This window comes from Chiloscyllium punctatum, chromosome 48, assembly GCF_047496795.1.
Source record: "Chiloscyllium punctatum isolate Juve2018m chromosome 48, sChiPun1.3, whole genome shotgun sequence".
Taxonomy (NCBI): domain Eukaryota; kingdom Metazoa; phylum Chordata; class Chondrichthyes; order Orectolobiformes; family Hemiscylliidae; genus Chiloscyllium; species Chiloscyllium punctatum.
This window is the reverse complement of record NC_092786.1, coordinates 41,751,486-41,768,251: the sequence shown is the minus strand read 5'-3', so window position 1 is coordinate 41,768,251 and position 16,766 is coordinate 41,751,486. Positions and strand designations below refer to the sequence as shown.

At 38.8% G+C, this 16,766-nt stretch overlaps 1 protein-coding gene across 2 annotated transcripts in view; it reads left to right on the top strand.

Moving 5' to 3' along the window:
• LOC140468933 (NAD(P) transhydrogenase, mitochondrial-like) overlaps positions 1-16,766 on the top strand; it is a 64,875-nt gene that overhangs the window by 34,532 nt on the left and 13,577 nt on the right. For both annotated transcript variants that reach the window (XM_072565054.1, XM_072565055.1), the window contains exons 11-18: positions 25-186; positions 1,034-1,144; positions 1,926-2,071; positions 4,317-4,512; positions 12,347-12,580; positions 13,412-13,572; positions 14,769-14,948; positions 16,061-16,220. In XM_072565054.1, the coding sequence (XP_072421155.1) occupies positions 25-186; positions 1,034-1,144; positions 1,926-2,071; positions 4,317-4,512; positions 12,347-12,580; positions 13,412-13,572; positions 14,769-14,948; positions 16,061-16,220 (1,350 nt within the window). The remainder of the gene's footprint in view (positions 1-24; positions 187-1,033; positions 1,145-1,925; positions 2,072-4,316; positions 4,513-12,346; positions 12,581-13,411; positions 13,573-14,768; positions 14,949-16,060; positions 16,221-16,766) is intronic.

Sequence of the window (16,766 nt, the reverse complement as noted above, 5' to 3'; positions counted from 1 at the left end):
CTGAACTCATGTTGCACCTTTTAGGTTTGGCTGCAGTTCTTGGGTTAGGAATAAGCTCCCCAAATCCTGCTTTCACACAGATGGTTACAACCTTCGGCCTAGCTGGCCTTGTGGGCTATCACACTGTGTGGGGTGTCACTCCAGCTCTACATTCGCCACTAATGTCAGTGACAAATGCCATTTCTGGTAAGCGTTTTGTAAAGTTCTAATATAAAGTTATAATCTCTGAAGTAGAAGAAACTATTCTCTAGTCTGGGTATATTCATGACTGTTCTGTCCCATCTTTTTTTAAAAAAAATTCCAAATATGTTCAAATAAGCATTTTCCTGAAAGGTTTTCTTGAAACGAGTAATTTGTTATTTGTAGGTACTACTTTCACCAGACTCTAATTTAGTTCGCGCTCCACTGACATTCTAAGCCAGTTATAAAGCTTTTGACTGCAAAGCCTGTAGGTTTACCTCAGGTTTTTTTATCAGTGAAATGTCAGACTGGCCTTTTCCTGTGTTGTCAGTTTATAGACATTCTTTTCATGAAATAAAATCAATAGCAGATGCCTGATGTTTGGTGAACTTTGTACTCATCTGACCGACCGAGACCTGATCATGTTGAAAACAAAAACAAAAATTGTTGGTCTAGTGAGATTCCATTGGGTTGGCACTTCCACAAACTCAACTCCATCCAGTTGCTTTTCTGACTGTGAAAACTGTGGGCCTCTGGCTTCCAACAGGCCTTGATCAGGAGACACCGTATGCTCTGTTTCACAGGGTCCCATTATAAACAGGCATACAAATTATGCGCCTTGACCGACAAACTATAATACTGTGTTGGAATGTTAGCTTAAGCAAACATATATTTTACTCGTGGAATTTTAACACTTCATATTGCTATGCTGTACTTATGTAAAGATGTCATCAAAACATCCTGTGACCTTGGAAATTATTGCAATAAACAAAAAGAGCAGCAAGCAGATTTCTGAAAGCTATTTTTTCCTTCACTGTGTGGTTCACTCGTGTTTTATTTTTGTATTCTTCAGGCCTTACAGCTGTAGGTGGTCTAGTCCTGATGGGAGGAAGTTACTTACCATCATCCGTTCCTCAAACACTTGCCCTCCTAGCTGCATTTATTTCATCAGTTAATATAGCAGGTGGGTTGTATTTCAGAGATAGGATGCCAGTATTAGTTGGACAAGTGAGTGTGTGTGAGGTGCTGATTCAACAGTTCCACCATCATTCAATCCATCTTGAGTTTGCTTTCCCTCTACAGAATATTTTAATTCGTTCAGATTGCACAGGCACAGCTAATGCTCAAGGATGGAAAGAGTTGGTAATGAAATTGCTCCATAACTGCTTTTAATTGTTAAGAGCAAAGATTGTATTTGTGTCCTTTTGTAAATTATTTGAACCTGAGCTCCCTTTAACCTGACCAGAATCTTCCTTTCTCCAGAGAATTGATGTTTCTTAGTAGGACTGAGCGAACAGAATGCTATAGTTCTGACTTGCCTCCTATATTTATGTTTGAAGTGATTCTAGGGTTCATTTTTTGTTAAATTACCTTTTTTAATTTTTCAAGTGAGGGGCCCAGGATATTCCTATAACCCAGCAGTAGGGTGATCTAGCTCCCACTGTGTCCAAAAAGCTGTGATGCCCTTTTCACCAAACAGTTTTAGAGGTCTCTTCTTAAAGGATAGTGCCTCCATTCCGACATTGGATGGATTAGAAAAACAGTAACTCTTACTGTCACAAACATTGAACCAGTCATTTCATTCCCTTTTATGTTTCAAGAGTTGCTTGTTTTAAATTGGCTTCTGGGTGGAAATGCTTGCTTTCAGTGGTAAAGTGCGATTGATGTTACTCCTTGCCACATCAATTTAATATGCTTGTTTACAGTGAAATAAACAATATTTGGAAATGTGTATTTTATTTCAGGTGGTTTCCTTATTACCCAGAGGATGTTGGATATGTTTAAGCGCCCCACAGATCCACCTGAATACAACTATCTCTACATGTTACCAGGAGTAGCATTTCTTGGTGGCTATGGTGCCTCTTTGGCCAGTGGATATAACATAGAGCAGGTCGAGTCTATTTACCTTCTGTTTTACTTGTAATTCCAGTTCCTTTTACATGTGAAAAGCTTAAAACATGCTTGAGCTATTGTGTCTAATGATTTTGTATCTCCCTTCTTTGGGATTACAAGCTGCAACTTTATTTAGAATTTGACGTTGTTTTTATCTTGCCCACTAGTTAGCTAGTATGGCATCATGGTCAGCACAGACATGGAGGACCAAAGCGCCTGTTTCTGTGCTGTACTCTTCTATGTAGCATTTCAAAAACAAAGGATTATTTTAAATTTAAATTGTGACACAATGATAAAAAAAAAAATTAGCATTTATTTTATTCCCTGCACTTTTAATACGTGAAAAAAAACAATTACTTGGTTTTAAAACAGTAATTGACACATTTTCAGAACAAGTTTATTTTATTGGGGATGTGAAGGAATTTCCCATGAATCATTAAGCAGTTCACTGCCGAGGAAGCTTTTGGCTCCATTTAACACCCTGTCATGTCATGATGAAATTGTTGTTATGGACCAGACCAAACCCCCTCAAAGTATGTTAAGACAATAGCCTAGACTCCAACATTTTTGTGCTTTTAAAGGTAATTGTAAGGTTTTGCTTTCCAGATGCAATTTGATTGGTCAAACTATCAGGCTTGAAGCAAAACATGTTTTATTTTTACACTGTGGTTAAAATGCAAACAAATGAAGGAAGAATTGGAATAACAACTCCATTGGAAAGTGTAACAGAATAATAAATTATTTAACTGCTTAACACCAACTGTTCCAATATAGTAGCATTCCATAAACGCACCCTTCACAAAGGCAAATTCAGTAAAACAGATTGTCTCACATGCAATTCTAGTAGCAGGAAGAGAACTTCAGCTTTTAGCTGTAACAGAGGAATAAGAGCTTCCACGTTAGCTTCAAGACCCCAGCAACTGCAGAAAGGTAAACCAATATCCTGGTGCTGTGGGAGCTTGACCCCACCCATTCAGGCTGCTTCTATTGTTCCAACTTAAAAATAATTCCCCAAGGCCTCACAAGTTACTTATGTTACCAGCCTGAAGCAGACTACATGGCATCTCTGTCTCAACTTCTCTTCATTTTAAAAAAAACAGGACAGAATACACCTCTTCAAGCAATAGTATTGTCACGTTGTTAATTGTCTAATATGATGCACTGCTTTATTCATCCTTTCCACTCCATGAAAGAAGAGACAAGTCATGAATTTAATACTGAAAGAGACTTGACACTAGTTTCTGATTGCTAACAATAACTTTATATGTAATGATACAGCTAAAAGATGGATCCAAAATTCAAGTTACCTCCTTAATGGTTAGTTGTCACAGTTTTTTCCTGAAAACTTGTAAATACTAAACGTTTAAAATGTCTGAAACCCCATTTGCCTGCCAGGCTAATACTGTCATCCAGCTTGGCAATGCTTTACTTGTACCTCTTTGAAACTCGTGCACTTTCTTTTTAGCCACCGAGGTGCTATACGCTCATGTACCTTTTTTTGTTAATTGGAAATTACCCTGGGCTTCATTTTAACAAAGAAACAAAAGTGTATCCGATCTGATCTCTGAATCTGGTGAAAGTGACCTCTTTTATATCCGTGCTAACATTTCTGACCTGTTTAAGGAAAGTCCATACATCCTGAGGTTAACTGATGTTATTTAATGACTCTGGCTTTTTCTCACACCAGTGACCTTCTAAAATCTAAGATGGCAGAAGTAATTTTTTTTGTTGCAAACACTTGGAAGCCCATGGAGTTAACTCATAAGTCTTCCCTGTTCTGTGGCATTAAAGGAAAACCAAGCTGAAGTCATCTCCAGGCAGCAGTAAATAATACTGGAGTTTAAACAGCAGGAGTGCTGCTATATACCAGGCCATCAGACAACTGAACCAATTTTGAAGCATTTGAACAACTTTAATAGGGGCCTATTGTTTTATCTTCCTATTATAATTACTTAACTTGCCCACAATATGCATAGAAAAAAATGCATTTAAATAATAGCTATTAGGAAAGGCTACGTGTAATGCTGAATACTTATATAGTATGGGCTATTACTGAATTTAATTGGAAGCAGGATATTTTTGGTGTACTTAATAGTTGGGAAAAGCTTAACCTATTTGTTAACATACCAAGTTTACCACCTGAAATACGCTGTTTACTATTTCAATGGATACTAAATTGTAGACAATATTGCTAACATCTTAAAAAGTTTCATTACAAAGTAATAAATATGTTGCTCTTATAGATGATGTACCTTGGTTCAGGGCTGTGCTGTGTTGGCGCATTGGCTGGACTTTCTGCACAGAAAACAGCAAGATTGGGAAATGCACTGGGTATGATCGGTGTAGCTGGTGGTTTGGCAGCCACCCTCGGTGCAATTAAGCCGACACCAGAACTCCTGGGTCAGATGTCTTCAGCCATGGCGATGGGTGGAACTATAGGTAAGCAAGCAAGTCTAATTAATGTAACATGTCAGCCAGTGTATCCAGAGCAGGTTAACTTGAAATATCTTCAATACTGAATTTGAATTAAAATGGAACAGGGGCTCTTCAATCTCAGAACGGCTCTTTCTGTAACTGCCTACCCTACAGCTTGCTTCTCTATTCTCCAGATAGTTTTGATTTGTTGGGGAACAGAGTTTCGTAAAAGGGATCTGTCAGTTTTATAGCAGACAAAGCATACGGTTATAAAAGGGAAAAAAATTTACAACTGCTTAATTCCAGGACAGTCTGCAAATGAAATTTTCTGTAAACTGAATAAGTTGGGCATCCACTGTTGAAGTTCGGTTTCAACATGTTCCTTGCAAAGCAGCTGGCTGACCTACTTCCTTAAAGCAAACTGATTATTTGTTTAAGATCAGGATCAATAGTTAATGGGACTTGTTTGCACTGATTTATAGTTAAATGCTATGTGAAGTAGGAGGGATCTTTAGAAGTTGGAACTGTATACATGCGGCACTACAGAAAAAAATCCAGCCTGGAATGAATCATCTGGGTTGCAAGGTGGGGCTTTGCTTAGCTTAATGTGCTTTTGGGGAACAGAGTGAAACCTAGTAAACTTCATCAGTTGATTAAATGGATTAAGCAAAGTGAGGGATACAAAGAAAGCAAATATGGGTCCATTGACTGTTAGTACTATATAAGCTATAAATCTGCCTTGATAATTTCCTATTGGTAATCTCAATATAAGTGTTCAGTTGTCCAGGGGGGCGGGGTTTGTTCTGCACTTATGCTCAGTTGGCAGTGCACTTGCCTCTGAATTGCAAGATTTTGGATTCAAGCCCCACTTGGGCCATGAATACACAAAACAGTGATACTCCAGGACAGTACTGAGGGAGTACTAGAATGTCAAAGCTGCCATCTTCAGATGAGACTTTACTGAAGCCTGGGGTTGGAGTTTGCACTTGTTGTGGGTGGGTCTGAAGGCCTGAGGAAGGTGGAGTCCTGCAGATGTTCTCCTGGTGGGAATTTGCTGACTTCAGATTAGCTGCTGCATTGTCAACATGACAACAGTGACTACACTGTAAAACCTTCACTGGCAGTTAAGTGCTTTCAGACATTCAATTGTTGAAGTACAAATTGAATCTCTCAGCAGCCTTATGTGAGCACTAGACACTGAACAGGTGGGAGAGGCAAAGTAAAAATGTTAAGCTTTTGAAACATGGGAGTGAGTGGATTAAGAGTCATTTGTGGGGTATTTAATGGAGATGGGAGTTGGGGTTGGGGTTGGTCATGCCTGTCAGCTGCAGAGTTGGCAAGAACCTACATCACTTCCTTTCAGGACAATTTGGCCCAGTGATGGGCCTTTCCTAGGGGCTGAAACCCCACCCTGAGAGCCGCTGGCCAATCAGAGGTTTTTTTTTTCAATAGCAGCACCAGAGAACAATGGCTGTTACTGGATTAGTGGTGCTGGAAGAGCACAGCAGTTCAGGCAGCATCCAACGAGCAGCGAAATCAATGTTTCGGGCAAAAGCCCTTCATTTATTCCTGATGAAGGGCTTTTGCCCGAAACGTTGATTTCGCTGCTCGTTGGATGCTGCCTGAACTGCTGTGCTCTTCCAGCACCACTAATCCACTATTTGATTTTCAGCATCTGCAGTCATTGTTTTTACCTCAATGGCTGTTACTGGTCATGCACTCACCTGAGAGACTGAGTCCAGGGTTTGTAGGGAAGGAGAACTCTCTAGCAAGGGCAGGGGGTGGTGCTTTTTTTTTCCTTTTTTAATTTAACCTATTATTCTAAACAACGTGATCAGATGTTATTACACACCTCTGGAGTAGATGGGAATTAAACCCAGGCCACTCGGACCAAGAGTCAGGACGCTACCACTGCGCCACAAGGGCCCCAGGGATCGCGCTAAGCAGACTTGCACTGTATTAAGCATCATTGACATACTTGGCACTAGCGGGAGCGCAGGCACTTCCGCCACATGTATGTGCATTCCTACAGACTACCACAGTTCACAAGTAACCCAGCAAAGTGCACTGATACATTCCTTGTCCATTGCTGGTTGAATACCAGCTACTAATTGTGCTTCTGAAGGCCTCAATCGATAACAGGGCCTGCTCCATGAACCTTCCTATTCTGGAGTTAATTGGTGAAAAGGTAGGAAGGTGATGAAATTCCCAATCAATATTCTTCCACTGAATAGTTGCCCCCACACTGCCAAGTCTCTCTCAGGAAGAGGGATTAATTCCACGCAGTGAATGAATGTACATTGAGGTTGGAAGGGAGGTGGGTTGATGCAATGTTGGATTCGTGTAGGTAATCACTGAAATTGGGTCTGGTTAGGGTGCTGAGAAGCTGGGTTATGCTTACAAAATTCTCAAACTAAAATTGGAGCATGAGGAGCCAGTCATCTCTAATCTACCCAATAAATGTTCCAACTGTAGTGTATGTTCTAACTAATGCAAAATAAAACTTCACAAAATACATAGCAAAGACTGCTAAAGAGTTCTGGTACAGTTTTCCAGAGTACTAGGAGACAATGGCATATTAATGATGTCCCTCGGATAGTAATCCAGAATCCCAAGCTAATATGCCCTAAAATGGCAGATGGTGAAATTTAAATTGAATAAGAATCTAGAACGTAAAAAAGAAACTGTCAATGGTCATAAAGACCCATCTGGATTACTAATGTTGTGCAGAGAAGGCAATATACCATCCTTGCCTTGCCTGCCCTAGATGTGACTCCATACCCACAGCTATGTGGTTAACCCTGAACTGGGCAGTTAGAGAGGGACAGTAAATGTCAGTCTGTTCAGCTATGCCCACATTCCATGAATGTCTTTGTCTTTGTTTTTTGGAGAGGATCCTATGCCATTCTTTGTGTAGATATTGACAGGCACTAAAGAAATGGCAGCGAATTTTTAAGCATAACGCTGGAAGAAATTTTGACCCTGCCGGTTTTGCTACTTAGATTTGGAAATAGGGTAATCTTGCAACAGTCTTGGAATCAATGGAAGAGGCAGAGAGATAAAGTTGTATGCTGTAAATAGGGAACTGGTTCTTGATAGCATATAAATGTGAAGGTCAGGCAAGATGATTTGCATGTTAGAGGTAACTGGAGATTTGAGGGGCTTTTTGGAAAATTGGTTTATTTGTATTATGGTAACAAAAGTGGTTAGAAGATATTGCAAACTGATTTTTGATTGTATCTATTATAAGTGAGTGGCACAAGGAAAGAACAATGTTATTGGTGTTTGATCTTTTTTTTGAGAAACCATCAGTAGAGGGTGCTGTTGGTCAGAAAACCATTCCAAATCTTAACTAAATTTCCCCTGTACTGAGTGTTCCACAGTAAATCAATGCACACTATTTTACTTGTACAATGTTTTAAAAAAAAAATCCAGTACAGATGGGAAAATTATTTAACATTTTACACATTCAGCATAACAGCATTGTGATGATACAAATGTTGGAGGATTAATTGACACAAGTAATGGATTGATTATGAGTGAACTATTTCAGAAAGTTCCTTAACAAATTGACAAAGGCTGAGTGGCTGCAAGCTCGAGCATCTACTGTACATTGTAAGCACAATGAGGAATCAGATAGGAAGAGCTAAATTTGAGTGTGTCGTGACCAAAATGCTACATGAAAAGTGAGTGGTATAAAATTTGAAGAGTAGCCAAACAGGATTCAAAGTTATAAAGTTATAGAAAATTTAGTGCTTGCTGGAATACTACTATTGCCATGTCTCTCATATAGTGGGTAAGTTTTCAATACATGGGACCCATGCAATGTTGAATAATTTGGCTTCTATGTTGGATTTATCTCCTCAAGTTTTCACTCCATTTCCTTTTATCATCTCATGAATTTTAACTTTTGCCTTATGATTTTAAATGAACGAGGAAGAATAAATAACGGTGCAACAGAGCTTCAACACTTGGAGCATGAGGAACCGCTTCCCTCTCGCCTATCAAATGGTCCGCCTGTAATGGATTCTATAAATAATGCAAAGAAAATACTGCATAATGGTTTACTGTGGAACATAAAATGATAGCAAATCAAGCAGCTCTTTGTTTAAAAGGCAAATGTGTCCACAAGATGAGGATTATATAAATACGGTGTCAGGTGGATATTCATGTAAGCATTGGAGTGAACATTGACAGTCCCATGGAATTATTCCAGGAAAGGCTGTCCAACATTCCTCCTTCACCATCACCACCAAAAACAGACAAACTGGCTATTAATTTCCTTTTCATTTTATGATATGTTGACGTAATTGTTGCTGCACTTCAAAGAAACTTATTGTGTGCGCGATATGTTGAGACATTTATGAGAGACATGATAAGGTGCTTTATTAGTGCAGTTTTGTTTTGTTCTTTCATGTTTAAATATTGGGATTATGCATCAGCTTTGTGAACTGGATCCAGCACTCCATCTGTTCTGATGACCAAAGTAGAGCTTGGTTATTGGGCTTTCCACAATGTACTGGGTGTAAGCCTTTGTGTTGGGTTTCTTAAAGAATTATAAAAGGACAGATCACTAGAGTTGAGATGTGGAATCAACTGAGCTTTGATAACAAGATTGTGTATTTTATAGTTACCCACGGTCCATACTCTGTAGTGTGCTGTGAAGTTGAAATAAAAACCAGCGGCAATATTCTGAATTTTGCCAAAACATTTCAGCAGACACAATACATCTTTTAATATGTAGTGGACGAAGCTCTGTTCTGTACTTAATGGTGTTTAACCTTCCCCAGGTGTGCTTGATGCTGAAAAATAGGTGCCTTAAATGTAAAATGCTACTTTCCAAGACTAACATCCTTCAGCTGATCACATAATGTATGAAAATGTTGAGGCAGTAATTTGTGGACTGTACAGTCCAAATATTAAAACGCAACCATCGTTTACTTCAGAATTGTTCAATGATAAAATAAGTTTTTTTGTTTCATTATGAATTATTGATATGAACTTTAAACATCTGCCCTATTATTTAATCATGTCAAACTGATTAAGGCTATTTGGAAGTGAGACTAGATGCTTGAAAGTAAGTGTGAACAGAAAGGATTACTTTTGTCACTAACATGGTTCCTTCCTTTAGTGAGTGTACCGTAAATAGAAATATTTTGTTAGAAAAACAAAATATTTTTCTAATGCACGAATTCCTGAATTCTTTCCATTGTGCTACACTTATTATCTTAAGAACAATTGAGTAAGCAGGCTGCTTTTGAAAGCCAGGATAATTCTTTACAAAACTTTGCTTCATCGACTTCATTTGAGAAAACATCGTTGTTTGGAGACTCTCCCTCTTATTGTTGTTGACTAGCTGTAACAGTTTTCAAAGGAATGCAATAGTCTGTAGAAGTTCAGTATCCAGACAGTTTATGCAACTGAAATGATGATGACAGAAATAGTGTGTGCTTGCATCTATTAGAAACCCAATACCCGAGCCTCTGGCGTTTTGGAAAGTACCACATTTGAAATGTCATGTTGTATATCGATGTTGTGAAATGTAAGTTGGCGTTTTTGCGCAGGGTAACAATTTATTTCCCGACAGCTCCCAAACGTCCAGTCATACAGAGCAAAATTCAGTGCAGCTGGCAGAAGCACTAGCACAATCCAAGCAGTTACTTAAGAACAGGTTAACACAAGGTCACCAGTATTAGAATTCAATACCACTCACATGTGAGTCCCATTATTGAGTTTTTCCATTTCAACAGATTCCACAGGCAGGATTTCAAAAGCTTAGGGTGCAACAACCCAAGAGAGAGTCTACTCAGAATATCAACTGGTTGTAGATTGACCAAATGCAATTTGGACCTTTTTTTTTGTTTTCCATTCTGTTCTCTCTTTAATTATCATTTGTTTGACTGGGTTTAATTTTTTTTTGTCACCTCACTTCATTTACTCTTTCTGACTGTCTCATGCCTTTTGCTTCCAGCTTTCTTGCGCTCCTCCCATTTCTACAAAACGTAAACTGGAATGTGTGGGTAGTCAGGGTGGAAGTCATTTACAACGGTTACTCAAGGAGTTGAGAAATGCGTGAGCCAAATAAGAAAGGTAGCAGGAAATTGGTAATGAAGCTGCATTCTGTCATGAGGTCAAGTATTCAAAGCTGGAAACCATAGAGGGTTTAATGAACAGTTTCAAATAGGAGATAGCGTGCTGATATACCTTGGGGTAATGAACCATGTATTAGAATCAGAGAATCCCGATAGTGTGGAAGCAGGCCATTCGTCCCATCAAGTCCACACCAGCCTTCCAAAGAGCATGACCCTATCCATGTAAACTTGTAATTTCCATGTCTAACCGACCCAGCCTGGACACTACAGATCATTTACCATGGTCAGTTCGCCTAACCTGCACATCATTGGCATGAGAGGAAACTGGAGCATCCAGAGGAAACCCGCACAGACACTGGGAGGATCTGTAAACTCCACACAAACAGTCTTCCAAGGCTGGAATCAAACCTAGGTCCCTAGCACTGTAAGGTAGCAGTATTAACCACTGAGCCACTGTGCTGTATTAGTAGACCCAATGTTCTGCATTAAGCTATTAGACACAGTCACAGAGAAACACTTCTCTGGCACTGAAATGCTTCCCACCAGGACAGGTGGAAAACCAAACAAAGTAATCCCTGCATAGCTCTCTCCATCTAGTATTTTGTTAAAGGATGCTGCTACAGTATTCTAGGGTTACGATGGGGACAAACTGTAAAAGAGAGTATCCTGCACCCAACAGTGGTGCTGGTCAGGGAGCTGCTGGACCGGTAAAGCTCAATGTGAATGGTGTAGCTGTGGAAGCTGCTCCATAATAGATGAAGCTGTTCAAGGGCAGTAGGTTGATGGGGACGGGAGCAAGGCTTCTGGGGAAGTGCAGTTTCTTTCCCACTCAGGCCTTATTGGGAATGGAATGGAATGGAATGGAGTCAGAGGCTGAATTCTGCTGACCTATGGGTGGATAGGGCTGTAAAGGTGCAGGGTACAGATTCCTATTGCTGTCCTGCTAATGAGGAAACATTTCAATGGCAGGTTGGAGAGAAGAGTTATGATTAGCTACATGCTTCATGGAGGTGGGCAGCCAATTCTGATCATTACTGACCCAGTTAGAGAAGATTTGACTGGACATGGGCATTTGCTGATGGAGCAACAGGTATCCAGCTAAGTTGATAATGGTTTCAAGGAGGTCGACTCTCTGTGACAACTCTATTACTGTCTGCGACTTAAGCTGCAAAAAAGTTTGCATTTGGGAGGTACAGTACTGAACCAAGAACTGATGAGGGGTCAAAAGCCTGGGGGAAAAAGAAAAGAGTACCCCCCCCCGAGGGATTTTCCCCTCCATCCCATGGGAACAACTGCCCTCGATCCTCTGCATTTTAGTTTCAGTATACCTGTCCCATGTTGCCTTTGTACTGAGGCACTTTTTAAGGCTTCTGACCTGCCTCAGTGCCCTCCCCTTCCAGTGGGACTACCCGGGCTCTACAGCTTCCTGCTTTCTAATTGGGCTGCCAGCATCAGAGGTCCTTGAGGCCAATGAGTCCATCCTGCTGCTGACAATTGAGCTCAGTCTGACTTTCAGTCTGACTTTGGGTGCAAACAGACGTCTGGTGTAAATGTCAGCCCGTAATGTCATTTAAGGCCAATCGAGATGGGTGTAAATGTAAGCTGAATACACTGCAAAGATGAATGACGCCATTTGCTTCAAGGCAAATAATTGGATCTTGTTGTCTCTCTATTTTTGAAGTGGGTAGAAGAGCCAAATCTGCATCCTTGCTAGCTTTTGAATTTAATATTTTGTCTTATATATAAATGCTGTTCTTATCTGTTAGGTCTCACCATTGCCAAACGCATTGAGATTTCGGATCTGCCTCAGCTGGTTGCTGCCTTTCACAGTTTGGTTGGTTTGGCAGCAGTTCTCACCTGCGTTGCTGAATATATGATCGAGTTCCCACACCTTGATGCAAATCCTGCTGCAAATCTTATTAAGACTGTGGCTTATTTGGGCACCTATATCGGTGGCGTGACATTTAGCGGTTCACTAGTGGCTTATGGGAAATTGCAAGGTAACGTTTTCTATATAGTAAAACGTGATTGTATTAAACTACCTCATTGTTAAAACTTTAGGTTCAACCTTTGTGGTTCTTTCATGAACGCAGTGTGATTTTTTTTTAATACTTTAATTAAGTAACTCTAAATATCTATATATTCTTGTTGACCTATTGCATATTTATATTCTGAATCATAATTAAATATTATTAACAATGAGAACCGGTTTAGTTCCAAATATAAACTATTTTTATTTTCAGGCAAAATACAAATGAAAGTTTAAACTCCGTTAATGCCTGCTACTTAAGCTACTGAAAGGCTTTGCATTTTGGAGGTACATGTACTGAACTGAGAACATAGAAGAATACAGCGCAGTACAGGCCCTTTGGCCCTCGATGTTGCGCCGATCCAAGCCCACCTAACCTACGAACTGATGAATGCACTGAGAGTATCAGCAAAAGTGCTTGAACACAAGTGTCTTTTTTTTTTATTTAAAGCATTGATATTTTTGTAAGTTATGCTTCATTGATGGAGCTGCCACATTTCACATCTGCCGAGATGCTGCTTAACTTTCAAAAGAATGAGTGTGAGAGTGTATGAGAGAGAGAAAGAGACAGGGTGATAGTCTCACAACTTCTATCTGCAACCTGAAGATTACTTTCTCTACTTGGTTTTGTCATTGTGTTACTTATTGCTTTTTACTTTCAGTTTGCAATTAAATTTACTTTTTTTTAATGATCTTGAATTCTTACAAACTGCTTTAAAACTGATCAACTAAAAGTCACTTTAGCAACAGAATTTTTTTAAAGCAACTTGGCAGTTACTAGTTAAACTTCTTTGTTACACAGGCCTACTAAACTCCGCTCCACTTATGCTACCCGGGCGGCACTACCTAAATGCTGGATTGTTAGCAGCCTCAGTCGGTGGACTGGTACCATTTATGCTGGATCCCAGTTATACCACAGGCATGACCTGTCTGTTAAGTGTCTCTGCTTTGTCAACAATCATGGTATGAAAACCTTAAATCTGTTGTAGGTATTTGTTGAAAGAATTGATATTTGTTAAATTTTAAAAAAAATAGTGTCGTTGATTTTACACAAAATGACTAGTATGTAATGTCATCCAATACATGTAAGAGTAATCCATTGTATTCTTGGAAGTAAAATTGGTTAGGAATGGTTTTCATGCTTTCTCATTCTCCCTGGGTTTATTGGGTTAAAAATTTAAGAAAATTTGATACTGGGGCAAAAAGAAATTCGAAACAGTAAAGTGAATTGAACTAACTTCGGTGTTATATGTACTTGCATGTGTACAGTGAAAAGTTTACAAGTTGCCACTCATGGTACCCCCTTAGGTACAAAGGTACCTAGATAGAGGTTCTTGAGTACAAATTCTTAGAGAAAAAAGTTAGAAAAATAAGGAAATAAAAAGTTCTGATAACTTTGTCAGTAAATGCCACAATTTACAGATCATGTAATCTGAAGCAACAATCAATTGTATCCCGATCAAGTGTGTAGGTCAGTGGAAGTTAGTCAATAAATGGGAGAACACACTATTGTCAGGACTTCATTATAAGGCAACCAGGTTCACCGAAAAGTCAGGAAGCTGTTAAGTGACCAAATGAAAATTGGAGGAATTTAAAATGACTCTTTGGCCCTAAAATAAAGCGATGCTTAAAACTAAGTGGAATAAGAGGCATAAATTCATCTGGGGGGGGGGAAACTATCAGGGTTTCTTTACAAAGTGCAAAAGAATTCAAAGCTTAGAGTGGATTTCTAGACAGCATCGTGCAGATGAAAAAATTCTTTTACAGACATTCAGGAACCAACTGTCATTTAATGTCTTTCAGGATGGATAAACAAAGGTATTCTAACTGGCCTTTATTTGGCTGTATCTCTTGTGAACTGTGAAAATATGAAATACATTGCCAGCTCAGTTGTTTGATTAAATAGTTAAGACAATAGAATCTAATTGTAGTTTTTGAAATTGCAACTTGACAACTAATTGTTTAAAATACAGATTTTTTTTGATAATATTCATTGATAATATTTTATATTATCACGTACGTTTATGGACTGTTGTGGCACTGCTGTAGAGGTATTTAACAATATTTGATGTAAGTATTTTCTGATCATTATGATCAATAAGTTGAGTAATGAGTAATGTGACTGCATTATAACACTCTTGTACCTACTTTGTGTCCAGGGGGTAACTCTCACAGCTGCCATTGGTGGAGCTGACATGCCTGTTGTGATCACTGTGTTAAACAGTTATTCTGGTTGGGCCTTATGTGCAGAAGGTTTTCTATTGGATAACAATTTGATGACGATTGTTGGTGCTCTGATAGGATCTTCCGGCGCTATCCTCTCTTACATCATGTGTGTGGTAAGACATTTTCTTTTTAAAAGTAAACCATAGAATGCTGCTGCCTGTTATTAGCTAGTGCGGGCTGGCAGGGATGCCTGAGGCAGAGTGAATGGTTATCGAGTCAGAAATTGAATGGGAGGGTTCTTGTGGCACAGTGGTAGTATCCCTACTCCTGAGTTCGGAGACCTGGATTCGAATCCAACCTGCTCCAGAGGTATGTATAATAGCTGTGACCAGGATAATTGGAATTTTTTTTAACTTCTTCCCTATTTACAACCAATTTTATCATCAGAATAGCTTATTAGTTGATTGTGCATAACAGAGATTTAAAAGTGCTAGTTATTTATCATTGTCTCCCAAATCTAATCATTGTGGATTTACGCTCTGAAGAGCTGGAGTGATTTTATATGGGCTGCAACAGATTTCCATATTGAAACAAGAAGAAACATAAATAAATTAAAATCTAACATTTTTTTTCCTTAGAGCTACATATAATAACTCGTTCCCACAAATACCTTGCACACTCCTCATTTGTACAAAATGGATCTGACTAGTTTGTTTATAGAGACAAGTGATAATGGATTGTTTCGGAAGGGTCTCAGAATCACACACGTAAACCGTTGTGAAATGTTAGTTGCTGACATACAGGAGCATTTATAGATACTAGCTCCATCTCTGTCACATTATTGTGACTTTCAGTAGTTGGTTTGTGTTGCCAATTAATTAAACTTAGCAAACTGCTCTGTTACGTTCTTAAATGAGAATAAATGATTAGGCTTTTCATGTTCAGCACCAGTGCAACAACAAATATTCATCTATGATCCCTTCAACAAATTGTTCTGAATGTGAGGCCTATTTCCATAATTTGCAAAAAAAAAGAAAACTCATTGTGTGCATGGTTCCTGAAGTTTGTATTATATGTATATGTGCTCTACTGTTTCAGCCTTTTTAAGTATCCTCAGTAGCTTTATACCATGATCCAGGCAGTTACAAACTGTAACTAAATAGAAAAGCAATGCACAAAAGTAAATCTAGTCAGATAGTCATTGCCCACAAGAAACAATCTGCTGGAATTAAACAACACCTAAATATCTTGCTATACATTAAATATTTGGTGCTTTACATTCAAGGCGATGAATCGCTCATTACCCAATGTAATCTTGGGAGGATATGGAACATCATCTACAGGCACAGGCAAACCCATGGAAATTGTTGGAACTCACACTGAAGTAAATGTGGATCAGGCTATTGAAATGATCAAGGAGGCCAACTCGATCATCATTACTCCAGGTATGGGTATCTGAAATCGTTCACTTATAATGAAAAGGAGGGTTTCAAGCAGCAAAGATAGATATTGCAATCTGATTATTTTTAAACATTTGTCATATTTTAGTAGTAATTTACAATATACGCATTTATTATTAATATTTGTTTTCTTTTTACAAAAATAAACGGAAAAACTTGAGTATTCATAGGCAAAAGATGCCATGAAAGATTTTTGTCTTGTTCTCAGGACAAAATTGCAAGAGTTTCCATGTTGTGTGCAAGATGAAAAGCTTCAGTTGCCTTTCTTTTCCAGCAACACTTTTGTACTAACAACCAAAAAAGAAAAACTGAATTATGTAGACTGTTTTTCTTTCAACTCTACTTCAGGCCAAACATTCTGCAATTGAAGGTTACCATTTCTCTAGAGATAAGCCATAATTAGTAATAAATTGTGTTTATGGAGGAAAGTGAAGATAATTGTGAAAATTAGTAATGTAATCAACATCATATGAACCCCTCATTTATCAGCATCTGTGCAATTGCATCACCATCAGAATCCCTTTGGTTCAG